Here is an 11,384-nt window from a genome sequence, read left to right as displayed (position 1 = left end):
CTTCCATTTCCATTTTGTTGTATTTCTGTCGCATAGCACAGTGAACCCTGTGCAGTGCAGTGACTGCTGCGTAAACGAACTGCGCTGAGACCGATGGAATGAGTGAACCTCAGCTGCGACCTCCTTTTACCACAACACAAGTACAACATAACACTCGTCTCTTAGCCAGAAGATTTATTAAAACACACTAAACAAATACACAGAATACAAAGTAAAATTTGACCATGTTCGCTTTTTCCTTCTCTTTGCTCTCGAGCAAACACCCGTAGCGTAATACTTTTCAGGGTCTGAACGTTAACGTTCGTTAATTTTACTGTATTTTTTTTTCCCCACTATGAACTTTCATACAACACATTTTTACATGCCATGTTTACATTTCTACAAAAAAAGTTAGCCTTGGCCAGGATCTTTTGGTAGCTTTTAAAGCCTTTGCCATTCATAATATATGTAGTATTAGACTGAAGCCTTCACCTGTTATATTCATACACAATCTAACACTGTATCAGTGCAGCACTCTCGCCTTAATGAGCTTCAGTTTGATTGCATTGCGTCATTTTCAAAGTTCCTTACTCTGAGGGGGTTTGCCGGTTTTAAACCACAGGATCCAAAAGGGACTACTCTGTCAAAATACTCGTTTCCATTACTAGTAGCATAGGCCCAGTCCTATTCAGGCACTGATTTCAATCTTTCATAATGATAATCTATGCATCATATTTTCTCACCGCTATTGAAACACTTTCAAAAGGAGGTTCAGCTGTGAGATGACCTCCAGTTGCACATAAATACAAACTAACCTGCAGAGCCATACTGAACCAGGGCCAGCGGGGAGTTTCAGTGTACTACCATGACGCAGAGTAGTATCTTTAAAACTAAGTTTCAGAGGGGGGAGGGGGGCGGGAGCAGGATCTTACTGATTCATGCTGTGTGGGATGTCGATCATAGAGGGTTGGTATTTGTTGCTGTCAAGACAATGTACACATCCTTAATTAGGATGTGGATGATAGCCATGGCCTTTATATAAAGTGCTTTACAAGTACACACATTCTATGCCCAGCTTCACACTGGCACACATTGTGTAAGGAGGACACTAAGACATAATTGTAAAGTTTGTCTGGCACTTCCAGTGGTCCTCTACTGTGTTTCTCCCATGATGTTACGAGTGCAAGTGCCTTTGTGTGATTATGACTTGACTTAAAGGCGTCGACTAGCAAAAAATGAAAAATGTCTTTTGGACAAGCAATGCTTCCTGCCGATTGGTCAGCATGTGTGTATTCCATTGTCTTTTCAGTTCAACACTCTGTGTCCAAGAACAGGATATGCGCCAACAGGATATTTTCATTCATTCTCACAGTTCCACAATAATTTTTTACAGAAACACTGCACCAGCAAGCAAAAACAAAACCTTTACCTTGCAGTATTCAAATCTTTGGGAAACAAAACCAAATTGCGCATGAGATGCCTGAAATGATACAACTGAACACATACATTCAAGAAAGTAAACAACAATCCCAGACCATTTCAGTACAGAAATGGGTAAATTCAGTTTAACCACAATGTGAGAGCTTTTCACATTTCAATGACAGAAGGCAAGAGCACTTCAGAAACGGCAGGTCATACTGTCGCTCGGGCAAAATGCGTGACGCCTGCCCCTTGAGGTCACAGAAAATCAGACATTAAAAAGATTTTGCATCACAGAATGCTCACATTGGCTTTCAACCAATGAGATTGAAGCGCACTTTCCCACTGCAGTGGTCTGACAGATAACGTTGTCATGACCACAGCGCAAGGCAGCACGACTGGGGGACTTTGAGGTCTAAAACTCTGCGCCTCCTGTTGTTTTTAAAACCTCTAATGCTCCATTAGCAGGTGGGAGCTAGCCTAGCTCACCACCATAACAACCCAGCTGAATAATGCAGCCATTCGTGCAACCCATAAAGATTTGGGCTGAGAAACGCAAGACTCACATATTAATTTTTCCCCCCATCAAATAGCACAATATAGCTTGCCTTAATTCACAACTTTATACACAAACATGAAAACAATAACAAGGCAGTGTTCCACAATTAGCGTGAGAATACTGAAGTGAACTGGCCCTGGAGCACATTCTCATTTGCGAAGACGGGTTATCCTGGGGAGCGAGAGAACTGTGTACGGAGCGAACACTGCATCTTACAGTCAGCGCTGGACTCTGCTTCGGAGATCGTTTGTGAACCGGAACTTGATATTATTCTTAAAGCATTCTCCTAAACCGTCGACTTGGAGAAAACGCTATGGTCTAGTGTTTTTACAGTCACCAGCATTCATTCTGCACACACTGTGCTTTCACATTGTTTATCAACATTCTAAAATCATAAACAGAAAAGGTTCCGCTTGGTTCCGCTTTCCGTGCCAACGAAAAGGGCTTTTGTCCTCTGCCTCTACCTCTAAATAGCACGTCAAATGATTTCTATTTAAGGACACATTTGGCCACCGACTCTCATCTACCTGATCATTTCGGGGACAAACATTCTCTTCAAATGGACAGGCAGTGGGTGGAAAAGATGAGAATCTTTGCCATGTCAACATCAGAACTTAAGGTTTTGCAATTTATAAATTTCACTATTATATTTTGTCGGTAAAGGTGTGGTAGCCTATTACATTTTGCCAGGAAAGGTGTAGTAGTGTTATATTAGGCAGTAAAAGTGTAGTAGTGTATCATATTTACTCATTAGAGGTGTGGCAGTGCATTGTATTTTGTCAGTAAAGGAGTGGTAATTTAATACTTCGTTGGAGCCAGGAGGCATTTTGCCACTGATATTCTCAGCTTTCCTCACAGCAGAATCCAGCGCTTTATCACTATATGACTAACAGGTTTTTCAGAAGATTTCCGTCTCCTCAATCATTTTGAATTCATACTTAAAGAAGGACGCCCTTCCTGCAGACACAGCTCTGCACTTCAGTTTGGGGGAAAGATTAATGAACGAAATGGGAGACGTGTCACAAATGAGCAGATATCAACTGCAAACGCTCTCGACCAAAACACCACACCGGGCTTCAAAAAAAAAGGTACATTCCTTTTCACATGGTCCCTCGCTACTTCTCCAAACCCTTCCCCCCAATTGTCATTTAATTTGTACATTTAGTCATTCATTTAGTCTAATTCAGTAAACAATGCTAAATAAAGTGCAGTCTCAGCAATATGCACATTTAAGAGCTCCTATCAGCGCAGTACCTACATACAGCATTGGGACTGTGCGTACACGGAGAAGCTGACACAAAAGAAGGAATGTAACAATGTCACCTGGGACTCCAGCATGATGGAACAGTGTGCTTCCTCATGCGCCCACTAGAGGGCATCCCACAATGCCTTCATTCCAGTATGCCGGTTGGACACAAAATTGCAATGTAAAAAATATATATACGGTATATACTCACTTCACTCTCAGCCAGCAGACTCAGGTTCCCATGATGCTCAGCTTTAAGTGTCAGCGCTGTTGAATTGGAGAGGACAGCGGACCGATCCACAGCTCCACTGATTATGGGGGTGGTGTCAGCACCGGTCCCTTCCCAGCAGCCTCAGCGGCATGGAGATCCGTGACCCGCTGGCCGGTGGAGAGGCGGAGAGAGCCTGGATGAGCGCGGCGCGTTCCTGCCGATGCACGGGACCCTCTCGGCTGGTCCCGAACGGGGCGCTGAGGTCGCGGCCGACGACAGCGAAAAGAAAAGACGCCGGTCCTAATGGCTGCTTGTGAAAAAACAGGTACTCCATACCTCGCCGCGCGGCGAGACAGAGCAGAGAATCGGACAGTGTCGCCACCCTCTTCTCTCCCTCTCTCCACTCCAAGGCCTGTCCAGCCTGTGATCCCCCCCCCCCCAACCCACCCCCTTACTGCAGCCAGTTCAAAGCAAAGACCCACAGACACTGTACTGTATGAAGCATATGTACAGAATCCCCCTTCATTCCTTGAGAGAGGTGGGGGCGAAATTACAGTCGATAAGATATATATACATACATATTCATAATATTCATAAATTCCAGTGAATTCAATGTTCATTGGTGTTGGTGGGCAGGACCTAATCCTCGATGCATATGACATCGGAGGCCTTTCCGGTCTTTAGGTCCGAGGCGCTGATGTCCTTCAGGGGGTCGCTGGACTTCATGTCCAGGAGGCTGGACGGGGGAGGGGGGCCGTTTGTGGAAACTGGGAGGATTAAACAAAAAAATCTACTGAGGCATTAATTCAAACAGCATTCATCACAGAACAGACGCAGCAGGCAGGAAGAGACAGGAAAAGGGGCATCGCGCCCCCCCCTTACCACTGATGTAGGGCCCCAGGGGCATCTGGCTGTAGTTGACGATGCTCCCGCCTCCCGGCCCACGGAACCCGCCCCCAAAACTGCTGCTGTACATCTGAGAGCAGCCGAAGGAGCCCGGTGGGAAGGGCTGGGGAAAGCGAGCACTCATTAAAACCCAGAGCCATGCCTCTCTGTCTCCAACAGACGCACATCAGCCGTTTAGCAGACTCTTATCTACAGTGACCCACTGGAGAATCTCAGGTTAAGGACTTTGCTCAAGGGCACAACGGCAGTGTCCCACGGGGCAATCGAGCCTACATACAGACACTGAGCTGCAAGCCCAGTGACCATTATTTAACCACGCTTCCACTTGGATGTACAACAGGAACGCATTGACAAACACTGTCCCCCAGACAGGACAGCAGCTCAAAGGTCTGAATGGCTTTAAGCAGCCAATAAATTCATAATGGTTCACCAAATACTGAGCTCAGAACATGGCTTTACTATCTTCACCTATGCTACTATATATCCTCAAAGTAATCTACTGCTAGAAGCGCTACATTCTCAGTCTCTCTCCTGAGCCTACAGTGGTACTTACTATGGCATACTATGCAGGACTTTTACCTTGAAAATATTACAAATGAACTCTGTTCAGTCATATCTATGTTGTATCTATGCTGGAATGCCCAGCAGGAAGCGGTGTTTCCGCGGAGACGGACCTGCTGGGGCGGCGGCTCGTTGCCGCGGTTGGTGAGCCGGCTGAGGATGCTCCGCTCGGACATCTGCAGGCGCGCCGCCACGGGCGGGATCCGCGACAGCATGGAGGGCAGCCGCGTCACGTCCGCCTTCATGTCGCTGAGCAGCTCCTCCAGCTGGTTCAGCACTGCAACAGCACCGCGCGGGACACGGGAAATTAGGACAAATCTCAACGGTCACAGCAACCGCAGCCACACTGGGCAGGGGCCAATCTGTGGCCCAGTGATTTTACACAAGCTGCCTTCCAGCTCGAGGACAGAACACCCGCAAATATTTACAAGATGTGCTCAGACTGCACAAGTGATGAATCGGGGAGACTCTGAAGCAGGGCCCCCAGTCTGTTAAATACTACACCAAGGCTCAGACACACCTCTCTCTACCACAAATCCTTCTTACTGCCATCATTCTACAGTTTTTTATCTGTCCATTTCAATATCATTATTTTAGTATCTCTCCTCTCTAGCATTGCTCTCATCATTATGTGAATATTGTGTACTGTTTTCACTTGGGAAAGGTGCTCTGTAAGTGAAGTTATCAGAGGCAGACGCTGACCTTTGTGCAGCACTGCGTTGGCGGGCTTGTTCCCGGCCAGGGACTCTTTGGAGAGGTGCTGGTGCGACTCGGCCAGGCACTCCACCTCCGCGAAGCGGGCGTTGAGCGCCATGGCGGGGTGGCTGGGGTCCTGGCTCATGTTCAGATAGGCTGCCCGTCTCAACTGCTCCTCTATCACCAGCGCCTGCTCCAACAGCTGGGGTACAGGCAGAGAGAGAGAGAGAGAAAGAGGGAGGGAGCGAGGGAGGAGAAGAGTGAGAGGAGCATCCACCGTACTCAGCCATCGTAGTTTCTATACAGTGATCCCATCTCTATCTGTAACCCCTCCACTTAAAAAAGATCCCATGACTTTCTAACACCAGTAAAGGCTGAAGATGGAGACTCTGGACCGCATGCACACTCATCTGTCTCCAAGGCCAGTCTACCAGACCTTGAAGCGCCGAGCCAGGAACTTGTTCTTCATCTCCAGGTAGTTTCCTTTGTGCACCTCGCTTTTGAAGGGCTCGTTCAGGATGGTGAAGCGGGGGTCGTTCTGGATGTCCTGCCAGCGTGCGTAACCGTGCCTGAAGGGACGACCTGGTCAAGGACAATGACCGGGCAGGACCCGCTGACCACACCTTTCAGAGAGGGGTTTCAAAAGCGAACCGCGGGGCATCGGAACAACCAGAAGAGGATACGTGACGATGCCGGCCAGGAGCCAGTAGTCATGACGACGGTGCCAGATGTCGTGCATCTTCCCCGACGACACTGCCGCTCGCTCCTCGTTCTGCCACAGCGTGTGCAGCTCTGTGAACACAGCGAAACGCGTCTGAACCACAGCGTGTGCAGCTCTGTGAACACAGCGAAACGTGTCTGAACCACAGCGTGCGCAGCTCTGTGAACACAGCGAAACGCGTTTGAACCACAGCGTGTGCAGCTCTGTGAACACAGCGAAACGCGTTTGAACCACAGCGTGTGCATCTCTGTGAACACAGCGAAACGTGTATAAACCACAGCGTGTGCAGCTCTGTGAACACAGCGAAACGCGTCTGAACCACAGCGTGTGCAGCTCTGTGAACACAGCGAAACGCGTTTGAACCACAGCGTGTGCAGCTCTGTGAACACAGCGAAACGTGTATAAACCACAGCGTGTGCAGCTCTGTGAACACAGCGAAACGTGTTTGAACCACAGCGTGTGCAGCTCTGTGAACACAGCGAAACGTGTTTGAACCACAGCGTGTGCAGCTCTGTGAACACAGCGAAACGTGTTTGAACCACAGCGTGTGCAGCTCTGTGAACACAGCGAAACGTATATAAACCACAGCGGGCCACAGTACCCCATACCCCTCTTCAGAGACTCACTGCTGCTGGGACAGTCAGACTGCATTAACTCCACTCATCACCAGTGAGTCACTGGTCTGATCAAGCAAATGTGTTTGACTGTGGAGAAAGTGTTTTGATTGGTTTATAGGAGAGCCAATGACAGGTGTAATGTACCTATCACTAGAGTGGGGGCTCACAAAATGACACTGGCTGACTGCTTCAGGATTATGTTTTTTAAAACTGTACTTTAGCAGCACCTCATCCAGCAACACAACCAACAACAGGACCTCTTAAAGGGTGTAACACAGGACAAATGCCAGCTAGTCTCACCTGCTCACAGGTGTAGAGACCCACCCCTGAACACACAGCAAGACTTACCAGTGCACAGGTGTAGAGACACACCCCCTGCACTCCTTCACTCCAAGCCCAGGTGTGCAGCTCTGTCTCCTCTCACCTGTGAAGCCACCGTCTGCGATGTTGAACATGAACTTCATCTTGCTGTTCTTGTCCTCCTTCCTGCCCTCCTCCATGTCATCACGCGCTTCTTTATCTCCGTTCAGCTGGCTGTCAGGTACATCCTCGCTCTTAGTGTCCTCAGGAGGTACTGTGAGAAACACATACACTCCAAATATTATAATAATTATATTATTATATCAGAACTGAATTACATGCACATGTTATGCAAAACTGTTTTTTAAAAATAATTAAATACATATTGTATATCAGGAAGTTGTTATTCTAAATTTATTCAATATTTGTAAGAAATTAAAGATGTATAAAAATACTGATCCTATTGAGGAATCTGACCACATCCCTTCTTCTGTGTGTTCATACTGACCTGGTATGGGCTCCTTCTCATCCGTTTTCACGGGAGTGGGAGTTCTCTCCTCCTTCTCTGCGACTCTATCCGTCTCTGCACTGGGCTCCCCTGCGGATCGCAGCACACCGTTTCAGTGCACTGTTTAAACCGTGCGATGCCCCCTCTGTGAGCAGGCCCTCTCCAGTGTCCACAGTTAAGAATAAACACGCACTAGCGCCAGCCAAACCACCCAATCAGAGCTCAGTTCTGGAAGCGGCCAATCCAAGGCCATGGTTTTGGCCGGTCGGGTGAAAGCAGACCTTAAGGCTCACCTTTGGGGGGCGTCTGCTCGCTGGACGTTTCAGCTTTGTCACTCTCCTCTGCCTGCCTCTCCTCGGGGACACCCTCCTTAGACTCCACACTGTCAGGGACCTTCTCAGCCACTGGGGAGGACTCCAGACTGGTGGGAACCTGGGGAGGGGGAGGGAGAGGGAGAGAGAGAGAGAGATAGTGAGAGAGAGAGAGAGAGAGAGAGAGAGAGAGAGAGAGAGGGGGAGAGGGAGAGAGAGAGAGAGGGAGAGAGAGAGGGAGATAAAGAGAGAGGGTGAGAGAGGTAGAGGGAGGGAGGGAGGGACAGAGAGGTGGGAGGGAGGGAGAGGGAGGCAGGCAGAGAGAGAGGAAGGTAAGGAGGGAGGGAGAGAAAGAGAGAGCGAGGGAGAACGGAGGGAGTGAAAGAGACAGAAAGGGAGAGAGCGGGGAGAAACAAAGAGGGACAGAGTAAGAGATGTAGAGTGGCAGGGAGAGAGAGAGGAATTGAGGAACAGACAGAGAGTGAGAGTGACAGGGTGGATGGGCCACACACCTCAGGCTCAGAGGGCTTCTTGCTGTCCTGCTCTGCTGGGTCTTTGTCTTCTGAGGGCCCAGAGACGGCGTCCAACTTGTCTGCACAAAACAGCATTACACATGCCATCAGTGTGTACAGTCCCACTACACAGCTCTGCTGTTACACTGACAGTTACAAACAGCTACAGGTAGAGTATATAACTGCAGGACTGGGCGTATCCACAGGCGGCCACTCGAGCTATAGTCCACATGACACTATAGAGCAGAACATAGTCTACAGAGTTAGCACATGACACTGTTCTACAGTACAGAGTTAGCGCATGACACTGTTTTACAGTACAAAGTTAGCATATGGCACTAGTGTGGTATGCTCTCACCTGGGGGCACTGGGGTCCCTGGCTGGGTGACAGCAGGACTGGCTGGGACAGGGGTATTGGGGTCAGAGGACAAACTCTCAGTAAGCTTCTTCAACTCCAGTCCCTCTGGGACTACACCAGGGTTGCTGTACTTCCCATTAACCAGCTCAAACTCCTGTACCTACACACAGATAGACAGAGAAACATTCGGAAGATTTTTTAATAGATTCAATTTTTCATTAGCCTGTATGCTTTGAACACACATGGCTGCGTGTTGCTTTCAAAGCACTGCTATTTGAAGGGATGGGATTGGGATGTGTGGCGTACCTTCTTACGAACGAGCGACATGACACCGATCCGGGTGAGGACGTGCTGTCGGGACAGCCCCTCCCTCGGGACTCCGTCTGCGAAAGTCTCCGCACCGTCAGCTCCGGGCTCGCACAGGTGCCGCATGAAGAGGGAGACGTAGGCCCTGCAAGAGACCAGCAGGGGGAGCCCCTCTTCACGTCTCGCACAACACGGTCATCAGCCATTTACATTTGTGTTAATATTCAGCAGTACTCGTGACGCACTGAAACAAAATACACCAGCGCTTGCATACAAATCCAGACCCAATACAGGGGTGAAAAATATAATTCCCAACACGCATTGAGCCAAGAGCAGTTCCTCTCTGTAAACTTGCTTGTAAAACACAGGACGGCACACAGTTCCACGTGCTGGCAGTAAAATTCACATCACTGTTATGTAGCTATGGTGCAGTGTAATGCAGATACAGGGTTATAAACAATAGGTTGTGGGTCTGAATCCTTAGTGGGGCACTGTTTTTGCACTAAGGGTTGTTCATCTATTCAGCTGCATGCTGTCCTTTCCAGTTACACATTACAGCTGGATTTTTACCTATGCGATGAGGTGAATGAGTGTTATGTCAGCTGTCAGTAGGAACATAGAGCGCGTACAGTGCAGACCACATTATGCACAGGCCTGTCCCAGGACAGGGGGCGTACCTGAACTCCTTCTCGCTCTTGCCCCGCAGGTCCCTCACTAGCCAATGGGAGTTGAAAGCATCCTGGGGGGGCATGCCCCAGCGCATGATGGCATTGAGGAAGGCCTTCCGCTGACGGGCGTTGAACCCCAGCACCTGGCACACACACACACACACACACACAAAGCTCACACAACCGCACCGGCACCACCAGGAAGCCTCAACCCAAATCCCAGCATCGAGGGTGTCTTTAAGGCCGGGAGGAGGGAGCAAGGCTTCATGAAGCCTGAAATGGGAGGAGTTATCCTTGCACTTACTGACATGGACCAATGTTTTGCAGTGGAGAGAAAATTGTATCTGATTGGTTCAGGCATCACAATAACTCCACCCACTATGGGGCTTGTGAAGCCTCACACCCATCACCAAAGTCAAAGGGCTTCAGTTGGGGTACGCAGTCACCCCTGAGCATGACTTTGACTCTGTGGTGAGCCCTGTCACATGGATTAGTCCCATGATTAGCCAATGAGACAAGGCGACGGCAGCAGTGACATCATTGCTCCAGCAGTGAGCTGTGAGACGGCGCCTTGGCGCTCACCTCGATGTTGCCCCCGACGCGAGCCAGCAGGGGTGGGAGGGGCTTGTCGCGGTCGCTGCGCAGCTGCCTCCGGGACTGCCGGCGCCCCCCTGCAGGAGCACACAGGGCGGGACCCGGTGAGTCTCGCACCCTCGGCCGCGCCGGGAGCACAGAACCCAAAGACCCGCGCGCCACACCCACCTTCCGGCCTCTCCTCGAAGTCTTCGTCCTCGTCTTCGGACCCCACGGAGTACTCGGACTGATTGTCTGAAAGGTCGTCCTGCCATTCTGAGCCACAGTCCAGAGAGAGACAGCACAGTACATTCGCTTCATCGTCCACCCCCCCGCCCCCCCGCTAACCGCTACCCTCCACCTGACTGCGCTGCGTGAACCCTCACCCCCCGCCCAACGCTACACCCCGCACCTCGTTACCCCTGACCCCACACACACACACACACACTGCTGACAACTGAGCCCTTGCAGTGGTTAATATGTCTGGCACATTGAGAAAATCTGGCCTGCTACTACAATATTACTATTGTTAGAGAATATGACATTGCTTGGAGCACTGCTGCCAGCACCCTTTCAGCTCTTCCATGCTTTTTCCCCTCTCATATTGCTTTGTGAGCTGTTAATATGCCTGCATCAGGTCAGCATGTAAATGAGACCTTGATCTCAAATGTTACCGAATGAAATGAATGAAAAACGTAGCCTAGAACAGAGAGGTAGGAAACAAGGGGTCCCAGAGCCCTAGATTAACGTCAGGTTAATTAGAATGAAGCTAAGTTAAAACTAAGCTAAATTAATGCAGGAGACGAAGTACAAAGCATTTACAGTAGCACACAGTTAATTACACCACTTCATTACAAAGTCACATCACGTCACATCAAACACATGTCTAAAAAACACACGGTCAACTGCATTCATTTAGCATGACTGAGCCCA

At 49.4% G+C, this 11,384-nt stretch overlaps 1 protein-coding gene across 1 annotated transcript in view; it reads right to left on the bottom strand.

Moving 5' to 3' along the window:
- Positions 1–159: 159 nt before the first annotated feature.
- Positions 160–11,384, bottom strand: part of chd5 (chromodomain helicase DNA binding protein 5) — a 41,657-nt gene continuing 30,432 nt past the window's right edge. Inside the window, 15 exon segments of the mRNA XM_064297943.1 lie at positions 160–4,181; positions 4,297–4,423; positions 4,995–5,158; positions 5,584–5,779; positions 6,014–6,146; positions 6,261–6,369; positions 7,340–7,489; positions 7,724–7,813; positions 8,017–8,155; positions 8,547–8,626; positions 8,905–9,064; positions 9,211–9,355; positions 9,888–10,021; positions 10,461–10,549; positions 10,641–10,727. Coding sequence (XP_064154013.1) covers positions 4,054–4,181; positions 4,297–4,423; positions 4,995–5,158; positions 5,584–5,779; positions 6,014–6,146; positions 6,261–6,369; positions 7,340–7,489; positions 7,724–7,813; positions 8,017–8,155; positions 8,547–8,626; positions 8,905–9,064; positions 9,211–9,355; positions 9,888–10,021; positions 10,461–10,549; positions 10,641–10,727 — 1,931 coding nt within the window. The 3' untranslated portion in view covers positions 160–4,053.

The sequence above is a fragment of the Anguilla rostrata genome, chromosome 11 (assembly GCF_018555375.3).
Source record: "Anguilla rostrata isolate EN2019 chromosome 11, ASM1855537v3, whole genome shotgun sequence".
NCBI lineage: Eukaryota > Metazoa > Chordata > Actinopteri > Anguilliformes > Anguillidae > Anguilla > Anguilla rostrata.
This window is presented reverse-complemented; position numbering and strand designations above follow the sequence as displayed.